The 20995-nt window shown below is 60.3% G+C and overlaps 2 protein-coding genes across 4 annotated transcripts; one reads left to right on the forward strand and one right to left on the reverse strand.

Annotated features, from left to right (window-relative positions):
• The first annotated feature begins 3013 nt into the window (after window positions 1-3013).
• Window positions 3014-8094, forward strand: GPR37L1 (G protein-coupled receptor 37 like 1). Of its 2 annotated transcripts, XM_084979458.1 has the most exons (3): window positions 3014-3649; window positions 4514-4728; window positions 6796-8094. In XM_084979458.1, the coding sequence occupies exons 2-3, from the start codon at window positions 4699-4701 to the stop codon at window positions 7591-7593; spliced, it is 828 nt and encodes a 275-aa protein (XP_084835584.1). In that variant the 5' UTR covers window positions 3014-3649; window positions 4514-4698; the 3' UTR covers window positions 7594-8094. The 2 variants fall into 2 exon arrangements, with proteins under 2 accessions (XP_084835584.1, XP_020920191.2); XM_021064532.2 differs by lacking the exon at window positions 4514-4728.
• Window positions 8095-10865: 2771 nt separating this feature from the next.
• Window positions 10866-20184, reverse strand: ARL8A (ADP ribosylation factor like GTPase 8A). Of its 2 annotated transcripts, XR_014817571.1 has the most exons (8): window positions 19887-20184; window positions 14511-14591; window positions 13653-13726; window positions 12827-12920; window positions 12646-12713; window positions 12392-12462; window positions 11718-11918; window positions 10866-11073 (listed from the first exon to the last, which is right to left on the reverse strand). XR_014817571.1 is itself a non-coding variant. In XM_021064533.2 (7 exons), the coding sequence occupies exons 1-7, from the start codon at window positions 20007-20009 to the stop codon at window positions 11869-11871; spliced, it is 561 nt and encodes a 186-aa protein (XP_020920192.1). In that variant the 5' UTR covers window positions 20010-20184; the 3' UTR covers window positions 10866-11868. The 2 variants fall into 2 exon arrangements, 1 of the variants encoding a protein (XP_020920192.1); XM_021064533.2 differs by having other exon boundaries at window positions 10866-11918.
• Between the last annotated feature and the right edge of the window lie 811 nt (window positions 20185-20995).

Raw genomic sequence — 20995 nt, forward strand, 5'->3', positions numbered from 1 at the left:
CTCTCAGCCCTCCTCTTGGGCGGCACCCGTTCAGTGCCAAGGGACATCCCCAGCCTCGCTCCCACCCTGTCCCAGCCAAGTGCCTTTCCTGTGGCCAGCACTGGGGAATTCCCAGGGAGCAGGATGGGGAATTCCTGGGATCCAGGGTGACACTCTCAGGGCCAGAGGGTCCGCCTGCCTCTGAGTAGGGGAGTCACTCCAGCTTAGTGTGGGAGCGGGTCTTTGCTAGGGAGGCTGATGGTAGGAGGGATGGGGAACCCACTGGTCTGCCTTCTCCGACATCGGGAGTCTGCTGGCCAGCTCAGCAGGTGGACGGCTTGAGATCTAGAGCGAGACAGCCCTGAAGTCCTATCTCTGAGTATCTGGTTCCACCTAGTGGCCACTGACATCCCAGCTGCCCTAAAGTCCTGGATGCCCAGGACTGGCAGGATTCAGTGCCCCTGGAGCATCTGCCCACCCCCTACGCAGGCGCCGTGGGTGTAAGTTCATGCAGGAGGAACCGAAGGCAGATGTTCCCTCAGGTTGCCACTCTCCAGCACTATGTGGTGGGTGCCTGGCCCAGGAGCTCCACTTCTGGAGAGTGCAATTTCCAGAGCCTTCTAGGATCCCTTCCCGTGTTAAACTTCTGTAAGGCTACACAAAGGAGTGGCCGAGCATTTCAGATTTGGAGTTGGACAAACCTGTGTTTGGATCCCAGCTGTGTGTCCTTAGGCAAGTTACTTCACCTCTCTGATCTGGGGTAACAAGCAAGGGTAATAAGTACAATGACTCTATCAAGCGTTTAGCCCAGCCCAGCCCCTGGCAAGGGCTCTGTGTGCCCTACACTGCACACAAGGCAGTAGGGTTACAAGGATGGCAGCCTAAGTGCCAGGAGCTGCAGGCAGGAGGGAGCTGCCTTGCTGTAGGGCAGGTCTCGGGCCACTCTTCGGGCTGCTGTCCAGAAAGCTCGTCCTGAGGATGGACCCGAGTGTGCTCAGGACCGGGGGTGAGGGGTGGGGGTGGGAGGTTGGCCTCCCTCTGTAGTGGAGGCTGGGGAGTCGGCAGCAGAGAGGCCAGCCAAGTCCTAGTCTGATCTGACTTCGGGGGTAATCTCGGCGTCCTTGCTCTGACGCTCTGAACTCCAGATGTCATCTGACCTCTGGATGGACCCAGCCTTTAGCTGCAGGTAACTCTCCTGCACCTCCACCCAGACAGCCCCCCTGCACTTCCGTGAGCAAAGCAGAGGTTTTCTCCCCACCTCCCACCAGACTCTTCTCTGCACAGGGGGGTCTGGCCACCCACCCCAGACCTGGGGCTCAGCCTCCAGTTCCCCAGCCTCTGCTCCTCGAACCTTGCAGACACTGCCTCCCAACCAGCACCCATGCTCCCAGCCGCATGAGCCCACTGCCCATCTGGAATCCTTCTAGAGAACTTGCTCACCAAGCTCAGCCCTCCCCATGGCCCCCAGGATGAGAGGCACACCCCTGGGCCAGGCGCACAAGGGCCTTCCTGGTCCTTCCTCTGCTCACTCCCCAGGCTTCTCGCCCCCAACCCCCAAGTCTCCTTGCCAGGAGTCACACATCCCGCTGTCACACCCCCGTGCCTTTGCATGTGCTGCCTTTTCTCCTCTAGCACCCTTCCTTCCCTGTCATCTGTCTAGCCAGCTCACAGCCACTTTTTGAGGTCCAGTCAAAAGTCACCTCCTGTGGGAGTTCCCGTCGTGGCTCAGTGGTTAACGAATCCGACTGGGAACCATGAGGTTGTGGGTTCGATCCCTGCCCTTGCTCAGTGGGTTAAGGATCTGGCATTGCCATGAGCTGTGGTGTAGGTCACAGACGCGGCTCAGATCCTGCATTGCTGTGGCTCTGGCATAGGCTGGAGGCTACAGCTCCGATGACACCCCTAGCCTGGGAACCTCCCTATGCCGCAGGAGCAGCCATAGAAAAGGCAAAAAGAAAAAAAAAAAAGAAAGAAAAAAAAAGTCACCTCCTCTGGGATGGCTCCTGGGTCCCTCCAGGCTCCTTTGGGCTTCCTTAGCGGCCGGGCCCCGCCTTTCACAGCACACATCGTGATGGTTTCTTCACATATTTGTTCGCCCCCTGCGAAGGCTCCTTCGTGGCTGAGGTCTTTTACATTTTTGTGTATGTGTGTCTAGAACACAGTAGGTGCTCAGTAAATACCTTGTGTCTGCATCAGAACATGACATTTTAAGTCTCTGATTGTGGTTGTTCGGGGTTGCGGGGGGTGAGGAGTTGGCGTGGTCATCAGGTAAGCAGGTGGATTCCTGCCTGCTGAGAACAGCGACAGGTAAAATGTCTGGAGTCGGGGAGTTCTCGTTGAAGCTCAGTGGTTAATGAATCTGACTAGTATCCTTGAGGATGCAGGTTCGATCCCTGGCCTTGCTCAGTGGGTTAAAGATCCGGTGTTTCCGTGAGCTGGGGTGTAGGTTGCAGACAGGGCTCAGATCTGGCATTGCTGTGGCTGTGGTGTAGGCGGGCAGCTGTAGCTCTGATTCAACCCCTAGCCTGGGAACCTCCATATGTCGTGGGTGTGGCCCTAAAAAGCAAAAAAAAAAAAAAAAAGGTCTGGAGTCAGATCCAGGCCCCGGGCCAGCTTGGCTCTGCAGTGAGTGACTGACCTCAGCAAATCTCTGACTTGGGGTATGGTGCTAAAGGCACCTGCCCCGAAGAGATGTGGTGACGCTTACCCCAGAAACCAGCTCAGTTCGGGGCGTTGTCAGGCTCCTAAATGACAGTGGTGTTGGACTGGGTGCTGCCTCGGGGTCATCTGCTGGAGTTGGGGTGGAGCCCTGCCTCTGCCCTGCGGGCCGGGGTCTTCAGGGTTGGGGACAGCTGGCCTCTGCTGCGGAGCTAATCCAGAAGGGCAGCTAATCGCGCTCTGTGCCCAGCAGAGGGCCCTGCCTGGCCCAGCCAGGGCGGGAGGGAGCTGCTGGGCCCCCGGAGCAGGCTGGCAATGCCAGACGCCTGGTGGGGGCGGACCCAGCGGCCAGCTGCCTGTCTCAAGTCAGCCCGGCACTCGGTCCGGCCTCACCTCCTCTCGTGGACAGCTGCCTCCCGCTCGTCCGGCCATGCGGTGGCTGTGGCCGCTGGTCGTCTCTCTCGCCGTGGCGTCAGCTGTGGGGCCCCGCAGAATCCCCGGGGGCGCCGCCCTGCAGCGGGGCCGGTCTGTGCGAGGCACCGAGGAGGAGGAGGAGGAGGCCAAGGGGGTGCAGCAGTATGTGCCCGAGGAGTGGCCTGAGTACCCCCGGCCCATCCACCCTGCCGGCCCCCAGCCCACTGAGCCCGGGGTGGCCACCAGCCCCCACCCAGACGGGGCTGTGCGCGCTGGGGGCAATGCGACAGGGACGCCGGGCCGGCCGCTGCAGATGCAGAACCCCCTATACCCAGTGACCGAGAGCTCGTATGGGGCCTACGCGGTGCTGCTCCTGGCCCTGGTGCTGTTCGCCGTGGGCATCGTGGGGAACCTGTCGGTCATGTGCATCGTATGGCACAGCTACCACCTGAAGAGCGCCTGGAACTCCATCCTCGCCAGCCTGGCCCTCTGGGACTTCCTGGTCCTCTTCTTCTGCCTCCCTGTCGTCGTCTTCCACGAGATCACCAAGCAGAGGCTGCTGGGCGATGCTTCTTGCCGGGCGGTGCCCTTCGTGGAGGTGAGTGTGTCTCCAGCCATGGGGCGGCCAGATGGGCTAGGAGGCCTGCAGGCTGGGACCCTGTCTTGCTTCTTGTCCCCTCCAGGTTGGACTGGAGACAAATGCGGAGTACGCTCCTGGTGGCTCTCAGGTCCCGAGCAGGCCCTGGGTTCCAGCCCCAGCCTGGCCTCTTGCCTCTGAGGGGCCCCAAGGCAGTGTCCCCGCTTCTCTGTGTGCAGGGCGGTCCCTCCCCTGCCTAAACCCTCCTCCATCTTTCCACCCAAGAGACGGCTTTGTCCTTTGTGCGGCTCCTTTTTCTCCCTCTGAGATGCCCGTTTACCCCGCACTTTCCTGCCTCCTGAAGCAGCGCCTGAAGGCAGATTCCAATTTCCCACAGACCCCACCCCCTACTCTGGCCCAGTCAGGTCCATATGTATGCCCGCCCCCCCCCGGGGTGGGGGGGGAGTGCAAACACACCCTTGTCACTGCCATCACCATCGGCCGCCCCTCCACCCTCTCTGAAAGGGGGGCCTGGTTCTGGGAGCTGGAGCTGAGGCTGGGGGCTCTAGTGTCTGCTCCGTCCTTGGCATAATGGGGTGTCACTGGGCAGGACACAGCCTCCCTAGTGCCTGGCCAGGGTAGACCAGATGGCCCCTCTGGCCAGCTGTTCCGTGATTCCAAGGTGACCACTGCCCCCGCCTCTGGGAACTTCCAGCTGGGATGAGCACATGGGTGTGGATGGGTGTGTCAACCCAACGGAGAGCTTAATCAAGACTCCGAGCAAACACCACTATACCTGCATTTGTGCAAGACACAGCAAAACCGCCCTGTCCACACAAGAATGCAAAATAAGCCAGCAGCCTTTTATTCTTTTATGCTTTTTAGGGCTGCACCTGCGGCACATGGATGTTCCCGAACCAGAGCCGTAGCTGCCAGTCTACACCACAGCCACGGCAACGCCGGATCCTTAACCCACTGAGTGGGGCCAGGGATGGAACCCGCATCTTCGTGGATACTAGTGAGATTGGCTCCTGCTGCGCCACAACAGGAACTCCCCAGCAGCCTTTTAAATGTTGGATACGTGGAGCGTGATAATGAGGGCAAGTGTCTGCACGAAGGCTGCCCGGGGAGGGCAGGATGCTGTGTGGGTGGGTGGCTGGCCTGGGGGCGGGGAGGAATCAGAGTCAGGCATCTGGATGCTGTCCTACGGCCAGCTCTGCCCTGTCATGTGGACCAGCGATGGTTTCACATTTGGAAGACTCTGAGGTTCAGCAGTTGGCACAGCTCCTTCCTGTCCTACTCAACCCAGGGGGCCCAACTAATGGTGGCCCAAAGGTGCTCTAACCTGAAAGAAGACCCTCCAGCTGGGGACAGTCTTTGCCTGTTAGTTACCTGCTGCTCAAGGAGCAGGTGAGCAGTGGGAGCCTAGAGCCAAGGGTCTTGGGACCAGGCAGCCTGAATTAGAAACCCGGCTTTGCCCTCGCTGGTGGAGTCACCTTGTTAAGTCACTAAGCCTGCTGAAACCTCCAGCTTCTGTTTGAATTGAGAGCAATCACCATCATCAGAGATGAATGAATTCTTGAAGGATTCCATGCGTGACTTCTACAAAGCGCTTGTTTAAAATAGCTCACTCATGGAGTTCCCGTCGTGGCTCAGTGGAAACAAATCTGACTAGTATCCTTGAGGATGCAGGATCGATCCCTGGCCTTGCTCAGGGAGTTAAGGATCCAGCATTGCCATGAGCTGTGGTGTAGGTCGCAGACACGGTTCAGATCCTGCGTGGCTGTGGCTGTGGTGTAGTCTGGGCAGCTGTAGCTCCGATTCGACCGCTAGCCTGGGAACCTCCATATGCCAAGGGTGTAGCCCTAAAAAGACACACACACACACACACACACACACACAAAAGTTCAGTAAGTAGTGGTTTTCACTGGGGCAGGTCTAAGAGCAGGAGGGAGAGGGCAGACTGCTGTGAGAGCCGGTCTGCACATGGTTGGTGGCCGAGGAGAGCCCAGCCCTGCCTGACTCTGGGTCTCCACACACCTGACACGGAGGTTCCAGCCTTATCCTCCACAGCCTGGAGGCCAGAGGTGACCCAGCACCTGCCAGAGCCTCCCTGCAGGCCAGGCGAAAGGGAACAGTTGAGGGGCAGAATGTGCCTAGGACCCTTCTGTAGGGAAGACCCCAGGGGGCCCCAGGAGGGAGCAGGAGACCTCAGCTGGGGTACAGCGGGCGCTTTTTGAGACACAGAAAAGGAGAGGTATGTGGTTTTGTCCAACTCCAGGCCTGGCGTGGGGTAGGGCTACTTGGAGAGGCTGTGCCCCTAGCAGGGAAGGGGAGAGCGGGGAGGGCAGCCCCTGAGTCTGAGCTGGGAGCGCACCCTGCTCTCTGCACTCTGCCCCCTGCTGCCCTGCTTCCTCTGCTCACTGTGTGCTGGGTGAGCAGCCTGGAAGGCGGCACAGCTGGCCTGGAGGGGCTACTTCACACTTGGCCAGCCCTGGCCTCTCCGGGAGGGATGCGAGAGGGCCAGAGTGTGCCCTGAGGCCAGTCCCCTCTGCAAGGGGTGGGTGTGGGAATCAGGACTGGCAGGCCCAGGACACCCTCATCTCAGAGGTGATTCCCCAAAATGTCAGGAGCAGAGTTTCCTTCGTGGCTCAGTGGTAACGAACCTGACTAGTATCCATGAGGACGCAGGTTTGATCCCTGACCTCACTCAGTGGGTTAAGGATCCGGTGTTGCTGTGAGCTGTGGTGTAGGTCACAGATGCGGTTCGGATCCCACATTTGATGTGGCTGTGGCATAGGCTGGCAGCTACAGCTCCGATTTGAGCCCTAGCCTGGGAACTTCCATATGCCTTGGGTGCAGCCCCCCCAAAATAAAAGCTCTAGGAGCATGAGGGGCTGTGGGCCCAGGATGCTCACCCGCCTGGAGGCAAGGAAGCAGCAGCAAGAGTCAGGTGGGTTGTCCCTGGAACCTCAGCTCTGCCATCCACCAGGTCACGGGTCCTGAGGGCATTTGTCCTGTAACACGCTGGCCATAGATCCGAGGTCCTGGGAGGCCTGTGGCACTGCCCCTACCGTCCTGCCCATGCCCATTAGGCACTTCCAGGTCTGAGCCGGCCACTCGGCCCCAGGGCTGACCCCTGCCTATCCCATCCACACCCACGGCAGGTCTCCTCTTTGGGCGTCACCACCTTCAGTCTCTGTGCCCTGGGCATCGACCGCTTCCACGTGGCCACCAGCACCCTGCCCAAGGCGAGGCCCATCGAGCCGTGCCCATCCATCCTGGCCAAGCTGGCGGTCATCTGGGTGGGCTCCATGACGCTGGCCGTGCCCGAGCTCCTGCTGTGGCAGCTGGTGCAGGAGCCCAGCCCCACCGTGGGCACGGTGGACACGTGTGCCATGAAGCCCTCGGCCCGCCTGCCCGAGTCCCTCTACTCGCTGGTCATGACCTACCAGAACGCACGCATGTGGTGGTCCTTCGGCTGCTACTTCTGCCTGCCCATCCTCTTCACGGTCACCTGCCAGCTGGTGACGTGGCGGGTGCGGGGCCCACCCGGCAGGAAGCCGGAGTGCCGGCCGGGCAAGCATGAGCAGTGCGAGGGCCAGCTCAGCAGCACCGTGGTGGGCCTGACCGCCGTCTACGCGCTCTGCACCCTCCCCGAGAATGTGTGCAACGTGGTGGCTGCCTACCTCTCAGCCACGCTGGCCCGCCAGACCCTGGACCTCCTGGGCCTGGTCACCCAGTTCTCTACCTTCCTCAAGGCAGCCGTCACACCCGTGCTCCTTCTGTGCGTGTGCCGGCCGCTGGGCCGCGCCTTCCTGGACTGCTGCTGCTGCTGCTGCGAGGGCTGCGGTGGGGCTGCGGCAGGCGGTGTGGACGGCAAGCTCAAGACAGAGATGGCCGCCTCCGCCTACTTCCACAAGCCTAGGGAGGCGCCCCTCCTGGCCTTGGGCACGCCCTGCTGAGGCCCGGCTGGGCAGGACGATGCCCGGTCCCCACAGGCCCTGCTCTCCAGAGACGGACTTGGCTCCCCTTGCTGGAGTCCAGGCGTGTTGGGACCCCCTCCCTGAGCCCCTTCCCTGTCCCTCTGGGGCCACCTGTCCCCTTGCTGGTGGGCGGTGATCCTCCAGGTCCTTAGAGCTGCTGGGAGCCAGACCCTCACCTGGACCCAGCTCTGCCACCTGTCCCCGTCTGGAGCCTGAGTACACCTTCCTTGTGTCCCTCTTGGCACCGTGCGTCCTGGACGGCGGCCTTGGGGGCTCGCAGCTGGGCTCTTCCCTGGTGGGATCGTCCCAGCCCTGGACGCCTCCTTCAGGCGCTGTCTATTTTCCAGGAGGATTTCTCTCTCCATTCCCCTCTCCTTCTCTGATGTACCTTGGTTATCCTATCCCCACATCCTTGTCAGCACCCCCATGCCCCCCCCCGGTAGAAGGCCCTTCTTGGAAACAATAAACTAGATAGAACTAGCCCTGTGCCCACAGGACTTTCTTGTGCCACATCCTGGCAGCACCCAGATGCACTGGGCCTTCCCCTCCTGGCCACCGTTGGCCCTTCCCAACCTGTGGCTGGTGTCCTATGGGACCCTGTGGATGGAGGAGGGGGGCGCTGGGGCACTGTGACCTCATGCCAGCCTGAGCCCATTGTCCCCGGGAGGTCAAACACATCTCCTCTGGAGCCCCCCGCCCCCCAAAGTCCCCACTGGAGGGAAACCAGCAGCCTTTCCTCCTGAGCAGGGGCTTCCAGCCGCTCTGACTGTGACTGCGGCTCTTGTTCAGCTTCTGAGAATGGACTGTTTGGCCTGCAGACGGCCCAGCTGCCTGTCCCCTGCTTGCCCCCACCCCACCCCACCCCACCACCCCCTTCCTGGCAGCCAGGGCTCTCTCAATGCCCCACAGCCTTCCGCCCTCTCACTGGTCCCCCGGGCCCTTCCAGAGGCCCCCTTAGCCCTGTCCGGGCCCAGCGAAGTGGGCACGAGGCCAAGCAGAGGGGCGCCTCAGCCTAGGCCATGGAGCACTCCGGGTCCTGCCAGCCCACCCTTCCCGCTGAAGTGAGCTGTGGGTCCCGTGGAGATTTCTGCTGCCAGCTCTGCCCAGAAGCCCTGTGCCAGCCTCAGGAGGGTCCCCAGGGCCAGGACAGTGAGTGAGACACAGGCATTGCCCAGTGCCCTGGGCTCTATCTTCCTCCGGCCACCCCACCCACACCCCTTGGCCTCAGCCTGCCCTGGACCCAGGCCCCCTTCCCCCTTCCTGGGGATCTTAATGGCCTCGTTCTCTCTCCCTGGCACCCACCCCCAGGACGGGTGACGCCAAGAGAGAGGGAGGCCGTTGCTAGGTGATGGCGCTGCCAGGCGCACACTCTTTGTGCTGGAGTGACATCCACCCACTTCTCGGCAGACCAGCTGCCACAGTGACTGAAGCTCCCAGCTTTGCAGCAACTTAAGATGGGGGGGGTGCAAGTTGGAGAGGGGCCGAAGGTAGGCTAGGGTGCTAGGGTCACCGGCCCCCTCCCTCTGCATCCCTCTCGACTTCCGCTCTACCCCCACCCCACCCCTGTCCAAGACGCATCACTGGCTCCCTATGGGATGTCAGGGTAGGGGTGGGGGGCTGGGGTGAAGTCAGGACTCAGCGAGAGCCAGAGGGGGCGCCAGAATGGGCGGCCGAGATCAGGGAGGGGTAACTCCGCATCCCGTTTGGGGGGCTCTGCCACAAAGGCCACCCCCTACCTCTCCCTGCCCCTGGCTGGCCAGCTTGGAGCTGAAGGGGGGAGAAGGTGGCTCCGAGGCCTGGCCACCACCGCTGCCCCGGCCAGCCCGCCAACGTGAGTGGCTTGCAGGATGAGTCAGCCGGCCAGCAGGCCTTGGGAAAGAGCCACTGTCCCTCCAGCCGGGCCAGCTGGGGGAACAATGTGGCGTTTGTTGCCTGGGTGGGAGCCAGGCTGGCAGTGGTGGGTGGTGGACCTGAGCTGGGTCTTTAGGGGACCAGCCCTCAGACCCTGATACCAGCCAGGTTGGGAGCCAGCCCCCTGCACCCCACCTCAGGACACACACCTTGCAGAATCACCTCCCTCCCGCCAGAAGGGACGCCGTTACCAGATCCCCACCCCCCAACCCCAGCATGGAGGCCTGGAATCACCGATCAGGACCAACAGATACTGTTCCAGCACCTTCCCTCCTTCCTTTTGGGGGTTATTTCTCCAGAACGGCAGCGCAGGCTTGGCCAGCCATGTATGGGTCCCACACCCGGTGCACACATATGCACGGTCTGGCCTATCAGGGACCTGCTATGCAGGCACAAGGCAGGATGCCCGCCTGCTGTTAACCAGCTCAGCCTGTCTTATCTCAAGGCTCAGCTTCGTGAGGCTACAGGAGGCGAGAAAGGCAGATCAGGCCTGAGATTCCCTGTCCTGCCCTCACCTCCTGGGCCACCTCCACAGCCAGGAGAGCCCAGGGGAACAGCCTGGCCTCAAAGGGCTTGTGTCCCACTCCCAAGGAGCTGGAAGCCACCGAGTCGTCTAGCGCCACCTCCTTCTTTCCTCAAACTCCCCTGTCCAGGCTGGAGCCTCCAGGCCAGACTCTGCTCCCAAGACCTGGGAGGCGGCCTTCTCCCTGCAGAAGCTGCAGAGGTGCCAAGCAGGGGAGCCTCCTGCAGGGGGCGGGGCGGAGGAGGCGGGGCTTATGCTAAAACTGGGTCAAGATGGCCCGGGATCTGGGGATCAAGGCTCTAGGGCCACAGCAGCGGGCCACGGTGGGCGGGCAGCTCTGAAGTGGGGTGGGTGAGGATGGGCTGGGAGTGGCCAGGAGAGGGAGGGCGAGGCCTCTCCCAGGAAGCCAGCAGACTCGACACCAAGGGAAAAGCACTCAAGGGGAAGCCCTGGGCTCTGCAAGTCTGGCACTGTCCCCGCCCAGTGCTGGCTGCAGGTGCAGTCCCGAACCACTGGGGGTCCCTCCGCACATGTGGGGGCAGCAGGGCAGCTCCCTACACAGACCTCCTGGACACTCCTGGCCAGCAGCGGCTGGCTCAGGGCTGGGGACACATGAAAGTCTCCAGAGGAGGAGGTAGGAGGCTGGAGGCAGGCGTTGGGAGGTTGCCTCCTCTGCAAAGGGCCATTGCGTGTGTGCTCAGACTGAGCTGGTGCCTCCCTCTGGCCGTTGTGCCTGGGGTGGCGGTGGCCCGAGTCCCTGGGCCTGCGGGCATCCCACACCACCCATGGAAAATAAGCCGCACCATGGACCCCCCCCAACACAAAATCGTCATTTATTCTTGTTAGGAGGCAAAAAAATGTACAGTTACAAGAATCACTTTCCAAACAGAGGTTAAATATGAGCTGAAAAGTGTAAAAAAGGAAGAGGAACATCACTTTACAAATCATTAAATTAAACAAATAAACAAACAGAAAACAAAACCCAAAGAACCAACCCCCCGTGCTGAGTTCTCTCCTTGTGCAACCTGCAAAACGAGAACAGAAAATGAGGTGGCCATGGAGGTGGGGGCCCGGGGAGGGGCAGGGGCTGGGAGCCAGGAACAGGCAGGAGGAGCTGCTGGGGCACCGTGGACGCTGGCCCCCTGCCCTCTCAGCCCCCGGTCTCTGGCACCTGGTGGTGCCTGGTGGCCCTCCTGAGGCTGGGGACAGAGAAGGGCATCTCTGGAGGCTCCCGCCAGCCTGTGACATTCAAGCACTGTGGGGACAGGCCAGACTGGGAAGTAGAAAGAAACAGGGTTGGGGCCAGCCACCTGTGAGCAGGCTGGTACCTGCCCAGGTGCCCGCCTTACCTCTCCTGATCTGAACCCTCCCCAGCCAACCCCCTTCTCTTCAGAGCCCCCCCTCCCAGATCCTGACTGGCCCCTGCAGCATCAAATGGTTGATTTTAGTCTTTGCTTAAATTAAAAAATTAAAATATATATACATATATATACTGTACACACAGGACAATAACAGAAGAGTGTGGAAAAGGGAAGCAGGGCTTGGAGGAGAGAGGAGGCCGGGTTGTGGGGCCAGGGGCTGTAGGGGGAAGAGGAAGCAGCGCGGGGCGGGGGAGGTTAGGGGATCAGATGGGAGCGATTTATTTTACAATAAAATCAGGAGTTCAAACCTCAGCAGAACAGGACTCTGGGACGCCCAGAGGACCCCTCCCCACACCGAATAAGGAGGGGTGGGCTTTGAGGGGGGGCAGCGGGGAGGGGGGCGGGAGCTCGGCTTCAGTTTGGATGGCGGTCCCTGGTCAGAGGGGAGGGGCCGCAGTCTCAGCTTCTCCGTGACTTTGAGTGCTGGATAAGCCACTGTAGGGTGATGTCTGGGGAACAAGAGAGGAGGTTAGGGGGCTTCAGCGCTGGGCCTGCTGGGGGTAGAGCAAACGCCTGGGGAGTGGCAGGTCTGGGCTTCTTGGCTGCCCAGCTGGGGTCAATCTGAAGGGCATCACAAGCTCTGAAGGGCGTGGGGGGCAGGGACATCTGGCTACTGAGAAAGAGACAGAGCCGCGGAACCATTGGACGTGGCCGTCAGGCCTGGAAGGGGCCTGCGAATCGCCTGGGCCCACCCTGCCGCATCGCCCCACCCTGTGATGTCGCCCCACCCTGTGGTGACCCAGGTGGGGAAGTGAACCCCAAGGAGGTTCACACACTAGGCGACCACAGAGCCGGGGTGAGGCTCAGAAGCAGAATCCCACAGCACTCTGGGCTCCAAAGAAAAAGCCACGGCCCCAAAGCACCTGGAGTGCCTTCCCCTCCTGCCCCCGCCTCACGAATGCAGCGCCGCCTCCAGACCCACCAATGTTGTCCTTCTCTTTGCAGGAGATGGAGTAGCAGCAGATCTCTCGGTCCTGGATGGCAGACAGATTCCTGCAGGAGAGCGGAGAGTCTACTGAGGCTGCGCGGTGCAGAGGCTGCGGCGGGGAGGGCGGGGCTCGGGCAGGCGCTCTCTGCTGCCACCGTGCGGCGACCGCTAGCGCGGCAGCCAGCCCTCCGCGGTCAGGGGCCTGGGAATTTGGGGAGAGGGAGGGAGAGAAGAAATGCCAAACTCACATTTTCTCAATCAGCTCCTTCTCATCCAGCGCTCCCGGGAGGTCTCGCTTGTTACCCAGGACTAGGACCTGCAGAGGAGGGAGGAGAGGCTGGGTCCAGGGCAGCAGCAGGCAGGGCGCGCTTCTGCAGCCCCGCTGCACCCCCCCCCCACGGCCTCTGGTCCCGCCCCCAGCCCGCTGACCGGGATGCCCTGCAGCTGAGGCTTGTCCAGTAGGTTGTGGAGTTCATTCTTGGAGGCTTCGATCTTCTCTTGGTCAGCTGCGTCCACCATGTACCTGGGGAATGGCAGGGTGGGGACAAACAAGCAAGTGACCCCACGGCTGAGGGTGGGGAGAGAAGGGGCTCATCACCCTGGGGTCTATAGACCACCTGGGCAGGTGCCGGGAGAATGGTTTCTGAACCAAAGGGAGTGAGGACCTGCAGAATCCATCCAGTCCCTCCTCCAAAGACCCCGGAGAAGCTGCCAATGATGTGGCAAAGCGGGGTCCCAGAGGACTGGACCCAAGCTCTTCGCAGAGTGACCCCCTGTGTTCTGATGGGAGGACCAGATAAGGGGGTGAAGACAGCAGAGGAAGCCCCAGATGACTTTCTTGCATCAAGATGCCTTTTAAAAAATCAGGTTACTGGGTGTAAGACTGGCTGCAAGGATGTATTAATTTAACTGTAAATGGAGAGTCGCCTTTAAAAACTGTACACAAAATAAAAAACTTTGAAAACTCAGGTTAGAAACAATGAAAACTAAACAATCTTTTGTTTGGGCATATATATATATACATATGTAGGACAAAATTATTTTTAAGAAGCAAGGAAATGAACCATTACATCACATAAAACGGATGGGGTGAGTCTGGGTTGGGGGCAAGCGGGAGGCGGGACATGCAGGTGCTTCCAGGCGGAGTGGGCGATGCCCTGGTTCTGGAACTGGTTGGTGGCTGCCCAGGGGCTGTGCCAAACCAAAGGCAATTACAGGCGGGCGGGAGTCTCAGTGTCCCCCACCTGGCACTTACACAATGGCACTCACTCCTCGGCAGTAGCGCTCCCACATGCTACGGAAGCGGGGCTGTCCCCCGATGTCCCAGAGCTGAGCAAGAAGAGGGGAGATGTCTCACCAGCAGGCGGCCCCCAAATCCACCCTGGCTCCCACGTGTCCCCCCATTCCTTCCAGCTCCAGGTCCTGACTCCTCCAACCCAACCCCTGCTTTCATTTAGCTTCTCCTTCAGGGCCCCAGCCAACACCCCCCAACACACATGCCCCCAACACACAGACACACCTCAACACACACAAGCTCTAATACACATGCCCCAACATACAGACACACACTCCACACCCCCCCCAAGAGACACACCCAACACACCCAAGCTCTAATACATATACCCCAACACACACACACTCCACACACACACCCCCAACACACACACAAATACCCAACCCAGACACCCAACTCACAGACACACCCCAACACACAGAAGCTCCATATACACACCCCAACACAAAGACACATACACTCAACACACACACCTCCAACACACACACATGCCCAACACACCCCCAACACACACATATACCGAACACACAGACACACCCCAATACACACAAGTTCCAATACACATACCCCAATACACACAGACACAAACACACACACTCAACACCCCCAACACACATACACACAGCACACATCACGCCCCCACACACAGACACACACCCTCCACACACATGCTCTAACACCCTCCCAAAACACACAAGCTCCAACAGACATACCAACACACAGACACACACACTCAACACACAGACACATACTGTCAACACCCCCCCCAAACACCCGGTCTTCCCACCCCCCCACCCCCTCGGCGGCCCGGGTGCCCACCTTGATGGTCACGTTGCCTTTCGTGATCTTGCGCATGTTGAAGCCCACGGTGGGGATCATGTCTTCATTGAACTGCCCCGACTGGAAGGAAGAGTCAGAATTGGAAAAGGGGCAAAAATGGCCAGGACCTGGGTTCCCAGCGCCGAGGACCAAAAAGCCACGGGAATCGGGCTGGAGTCTCAGGGGCAGCTCTGCGCTCCTGTGCTGCGTCAGGACGGGCCGTACCCAAGCCCCGTGTCCACCATGACCTGGGCTCTCAAAGTCTCTCAACCTGGACGGAGAGGGTCCTTCCTGAGGTCTGAGCCACCTCTCTCTGTTGGACCAGAAGCCCCTTCTCTTTACGTAGTCCCCGGTGGGGGCAAGTCACAGTAAACAGTCAAGGGAAGGGGACAGTTCCACGCTAGCAGTGAACACTCACGTCAAATCCTCAGCTGCTAAGTCAGCCACGCCCCGGAAGCAATGCACACAAAGCAATTGCTGCGTTTCTTCGTACTGCACCCATCTGCAGGCTGGATAATCCGCACTGTCCATCTGGCTCCCCCTAGACTGGGACCGCCCCCCCAAGGAGAGCCACCGTGTCTACACTGATGTTAGGGAACGTTTGCTCAGCAGAAGTAACTGTAATTCCGTTTCCTATAACCCACTTTATTCTTTTTAATTTTTAAATTTTTTTTTTGAACTTTTGTCTTTTTAGAGCCACACTCAAGGCATATGGAGATTCCCAGGCTAGGGGTCCAATCGGAGCTGCAGCCGATGACCTACGCCACAGCCTCAGCAATGCGGGATCCGAGCTGTATCTGTGGCCTACACCATAGCTCACGGCAACGCCAGATCCTTAACCCACTGAGCAAGGCCAGGGATCAGACCCGCACCCTTGTGAATACTGGTTGGGTTCGTTAACCACGGAGCCACGACAGGAAAGCCGCATGGTCCACTTTAAATTCTAATAATTCTCCCAGTTCCCGTCGTGGCACAGTGGAAATGAATCTGACTAGGAACCAGGAGGATGCAGGTTCAATCCCTGGCCTCACTCAGTGGGTTAAGGATCTGGCATTACCATGAGCTGTGGCGTAAGTCACAGAGGCGGCACGGATCTAATGTTGCTGTCGCCATGGTGTGGACTGGCAGCTGTATCTCTGATTTGACTCCTAGCCTGGGATCCTGCATGTGCTGTGGGTGTGGCCCTAAACACCAAAAAAAAAAACCCAAACCAAAAACTAATAATTCTCACTTCTCCTCTCAAGTGACTCTAAAATCTCCAGATTGTTCTAAATTAGCCACAGGGCCTCAAATAAGGCCAGACCAAACCTCCCCCAAGGCCATCTCCATGCTCACTTGCAGGACACCTCTGCTTCCCCCTCAGACACAGGCTGCGGGGGGGTCGGGGCTTACGTAACCTTGAACCTGAGCATAACCTTGAACCTGAGGATACCCTTGCTCCTTCATGACGCCATTTCCTTCTACCAGGCATCAGGAATAATGTGCCTCATAAAGAGATCAGTGGCTCTGACCCCTGGTCCAGGTGTAGGATGCCATGGTTTCTTCTTCGGAGCCTGTGAGTCCGAAGGAGGACCCTGAGGTTCCAGCTGAACGAGATGGACCGATTCCCTTTATCCTCAGAAATCACCCAAGCTCAGTCACCAAGGCCCTTGGACGTGAGCACTGAAAACCCCAGACCAACGGCGTAGACCAAGTATCCTAACCTGTCTGTGGGTACAGGTTTCTGGGAAAAGGGTCTCTAATTTTTATCAGACATCAAAAGGGTTCAAGAGCCTGTACAAGTGAGGAAATGCAGGCCAGGGGTGCCCTGAAGGAGGAGGCTCGCTTTTGGCTGCACAGGGGAAGTGCGGGTTTAACTCCCCAGACCCAACAGCGTGCCCGCTGGGCTGGGGTGCCCCCTGGCCCAGGCCTACTCCACCCCAACCTGGGCAGATGAACAGCGGGAGTCTGAGAAAGGAAGCCCGGTTCTTGTTTATCATTGGCCGTGGAGGGCCTTGGACAAGATGCTTTACGCGCTCTGGGCCTCAGGGCTTCCTAGAGATTGGCAAATTGGGCTCACAAATGGTTTTGTTACCTGAGGAGCCCTCGTGGCTCTGTGCCCTCCCCCCACCACCGAACACCCACAGGCTTCTGTGCCTGTGAAAGGCCCAGCCCAGCAGAGCAGGATCTTGGGCAGAAGGGATGCCAGGGAGACCCTCAGGGAGCCAGGCTCCCGGCACCCCTATTTCCAGTCCAGCGGAGAACCAGAGCTAAGCTGCAAGCATCTCCACATCAATCCCCTGCTAATGCCTGCAGACCTCACCAAGTCCACAGCCAAGGTCAGCAGTAACCCTGAGGTCATCCAGGAACCCCGGCTCAGACTTGAATCTCTTCTGGCTCCTTCCTCCAACTCTCCAAGTTCTAATGAGTCAAACCCCATCTTCCTAAATCTATTCCTGGGGCACCCCAAGATTAGTTCTTCCGTAGGCCAGCCCTTTACCTAGTTTTTTTCTTGGTCACTTTAGGGCTGCACCCTCGACATATGGAGGTTCCCAGGCTAGGGACTGAATCAGAGCTGTAGCCACCGGCCTACGACACATCCATAGCAATGCCGGATCCAAGCTGCATCTGTGACCTACACAACAACTCACGGCAATGCCGGATCCTTGACCCGCTGAGTGAGGTCAGGGATTGAACCTGCCCCTCGTGTTTACTAGTCAGATTCGTTTCCCCTGAGTCATGATGGGAACTCCTTACACTTTAATTTTTTTTTTCTTCTGCTTTTTAGGGCCACACTTGTGGCACATGGAGGTTCCCAGGCTAGGGATCTAATCAGAGCTGTAGCCGCCGGCCTACACCAGAGCCACAGCAACGCCAGATCCAAGCCACATCTGCAACCTACACCACAGCTCACGGCAATGCCAGATCCTTAGTCCACTGGGCAAGGCCAGGGATCGAACCCGGAAACCTCATGGTTCCTAGTCGGATTCGTTTCTGCTGCGCCACGACGGGAACTCCTGTTTTAAAATATTTGAAAATGGCTCTCTCCTTTCCCTCGGGGCGAGGGGGGGAAGCATCTCCTCCTTTCTGCCGGCACAACTTTTTCAGAATTCAAAGGTGAGTTTCAGGAATTCCCTTCGTGGCTCAGTGGTTAACAAATCTGACTAGCATCTGTGAGGACGCACGTTCGATCCCTGGCCTCGCTCAGTGGGTTAAGGATCCGGCGTTGCCGTGAGCTGTGGTGTAGGTCGCAGACACGGCTCGGATCCTGCATTGCTGTGGCTGTGGCGTAGGCCGGCGGCTACAGCTCCGATTCAGTCCCTAGCCTGGGAACCTCCATATGCCATGGGTGCGGCCCTATAAAAAGCAAAAACAAAAGCAAAAAACAAAAACAAAAGTGAGTTTCAGTTCTCAGAAGCACTGGAAGGTCTGTGTGATGTTTCCCAGCTCCCATCAGCGGCTGAGCTGCTCACTTGGGAGCTGGAGCTCCGTTTCCATTTAAAGGCAGACCCCACGCAATGGGTAGGAAAAGCCCAAGGAAAAAGTAAAGACAAAGAGAGGCCAGTGGAGACGGGAAGGTGATTCAGAGTTCGCGGGGGGCATGCGGGCAGAGCCCGGGTCCTTTAAGAGCCTTTACTGTGATGAGACCAGGCCGGGAGGAAATGCCGCAGCCAAGGAGCCGCAGCCAGCAGCCAGCAGAGCGCAGCCAGCGGCCAGCAGAGCGGCCGAGGACCCTGGACTCAGGCAGGAACTGCCACGCCGCCCACAGGGGAGGGCTGTTCTTGGGAGCCTCTTTCTAGGGAAACTCCGGCTGCACTTTCAGGATGTGTGAGTGGAGGTGCAAATTTCAGGTCCTAAAGGGGGACCCTCCCCCCACACTTCAGATAATGACTGATCCTCGTGGCGGACTCTGTTTCTGACCTGCCAGAGCACCCCACTCGGGAGATGCTGCTGTTCCAGGGGACACCCTCCTGACCAGGACACAGAACCCGCCTGGATCCCTGTCCAGGAGCACAGCTTCGTAAACACTCCACCAGGAGCTCTTCCCTGGGGACCAGAGGTGCCGCCCAGGCCGAGCCACTGGAGCAGCAACTGGCTCCCCTCTCAGCCTCACCCCAGAGACATCTCCCAGATCCAGAGCCTGGAAGCCAAACCAGCCAGGCCGGTGGCAGGACATGGGTCCAGGCGTCCTGCTCTTGCTTTTGGAGCCCCAGCACCAAGACAGCGCCAGGTTTAACCAGGCCTCTCCCGAGGAGATCCAGAGCCTGGGCCTCAAGAGACTGCCCTGCTGTGAGAGGCCAGAAGCCCCTGGCAGAAGCCACAAGCACACAGGTTTGGGAAAGGAAGCCAGGGCCCAAACATGCGATCATGGGGGTACCTGCCCCCAGCCTCCCTCCCTCCCTCCCCTCTGTGGGGTGGGCAGACACAGGGAGGGGAGGTGCCCAGGCTGGCTGGTCCCGCTTCTCCACTGACCTCTCACAGGGGGCGGATCCACAGCTCTCCAAAACCCCAGTCTGGGGCCAAGAGCCGGGTCCCCAGGCCTTTCCTCCTCTGCCCACAGGCCCCACCAGCCAGGCTGGGAGAGACAGGCCGCAGCCATTACTGCAGCCCAGCCCACAGACCCAGGGCTCATCTTCCCCTTTTTTTGAGCCAGATTTCAACTGGCGGCCAGCCACTCCCCTGGCACCCAAAGGCTTACACTTGCCCACTGAGGTCTTGATGACCCAAAGCCCTCACAGCCACTGTCGCAGGTGTCCCCGGAGTGGCAGTGCCCCTCCAACTCATCCTGCGGGGCCGAAGCACCTCCTTCTGCAACTTCCGAGCGAGGCGGGGACTCCGCAATCCCGTAGATGCTATGCTCCCCAGGCCCCAGCTGGACTCACTAGGCGGCCGGTTCTGGGAGGTCTGGGCTGGGTCGACGGCCTCAGCTGATTCCACTCCCCCCCAGGGGTACCCCACTCCCCCTGTATCGCTGGGGCTTCCTCTTCCGGGCAGGAAAGATGAACCCCCTGGGGTGGGGTTGGGCTGGCCCAGGCCCCCTCCCAGGACGGGCGGCCCCCAGTCCCGAGACCCTCCTTTCGCCGCGCGGGCAGGCCCGGCACTTTCGCCCCGTCATGCGCCCGGGCGCGGGGACCGGAGAGGGCCGTCTCCGCGGACAGCGGCCCCTCTGGCCTCGTGACACCCTGGGCGCCGCAGGTCGCGGTCTCGTCCCCCGCCCCCGCGCCCGCCGTGCCATCTCGGCCCGGGCACGCGCTGCCGGGTTCCCAGGGCCGTGCTAGGCCCCGCGCGCCCCAGCCCGCGCCTCCCCGCCGGCGCCCGCCGTGCCCGCCACGCCAGGCGGCCATCGGTCGACAGGGCGCGGCGGGGCCCGAGGCCCGGCCGGCCCGCGCCCCGTACCGCGATCACGTTGACGAAGGTGGTCTTGCCCGAGTACTGCAGCCCGACCAGCGTGAGCTCCATCTCCTCCTTCCAGAACAGGGCCTTGAACCAGTCCAACAGCTTGTTGAACAAAGCGATCATGGTCGCTGCGCCGGCCGCGCCCGGTGCCGGCTCCCCGCCGCCCCTCTTGCCCTCGCGCTGCGGCCGGAGCGGCCCCTCCCCGGTGCGGCCCGGCTCCGGGCTCGGTGCGGGCGGAGGCTCGGCTGGAGCGCGCGCGGCGGCCGACGACTCGCTGCCGGGCTCGGCTCGGCGCGCCGATGGGTGTGGCCTCGGCACGTCCTCCTCCCCCTCCTCCTCCTCCTCCTCCTCCTCCCGGTCGCCGTCCTCGTTCACCGCCCGCGCCGCCCTCCCGGCCCTGCTCGCCCCCGACAGCGCTCCTCCGCGCCCGGGGCGGTGGCAGGGCGCTGGGCGGGGCACCCGCGGGCTTGGGGACAGGCCTGGCCGGCCGGGCGGGCCAGGGCCCCTGGGCAAAGAGCGCCCATTGTTTTAACCCTTCTGGCGCCCCCTTCCTTCGTACGCGGTGGTGGGCGCGCCCGAGGTGGGTGCGGGGCCCCGGGGAGCCGGCACATTTCCAGGGTGGAGGTGGGTGGCTTGCGGACGAGGAGGTGGTCTCCGAGATCTTTTGTTCCCCGAGACCTGCCCACTGAGCATCTCTGAGTCCTGGCGGGAGCGTTCGGTTGGCCGCAGGGTACCGCGACCACCTGTTTAGGAAGCTTCTGGCCCAAAGTGACTTTGAAGCCTTGGCTCACCAGGAGGCTCAAACAGAAAAAGTCTGCGGGGCGGGAGAGGGAGGGTTCCCGTGAGGAAGTTTTGTGGCAAAGGAGTAACTTGGTAAAAGCCCGGTTTCTTCAGGAGAACTGGTGGTGGGAGGTGTGGGGCCTGCTGTGTTCCCCGCACCCCCCACCTCGCAGCCCCCAGCCCACCTTGGGAATTCCTTGGTATTCCACTTACATGTGTACTTCCATGTATTTTGTTCTAGACAAAGGTGCATAAATGGTCGGAATGACCTGAGAGATCAGTGGCCAAAGGGAAGGAGTCACAAAGTCCTGGCTGAGTAGAATGTTCTG

The sequence above is a fragment of the Sus scrofa genome, chromosome 10, assembly GCF_054392235.1.
Source record: "Sus scrofa isolate SSC_HxYL_T2T_F1_AM1 chromosome 10, Sscrofa_HxYL_maternal_Yorkshire_Landrace_v2.0, whole genome shotgun sequence".
Lineage (NCBI taxonomy): Eukaryota > Metazoa > Chordata > Mammalia > Artiodactyla > Suidae > Sus > Sus scrofa.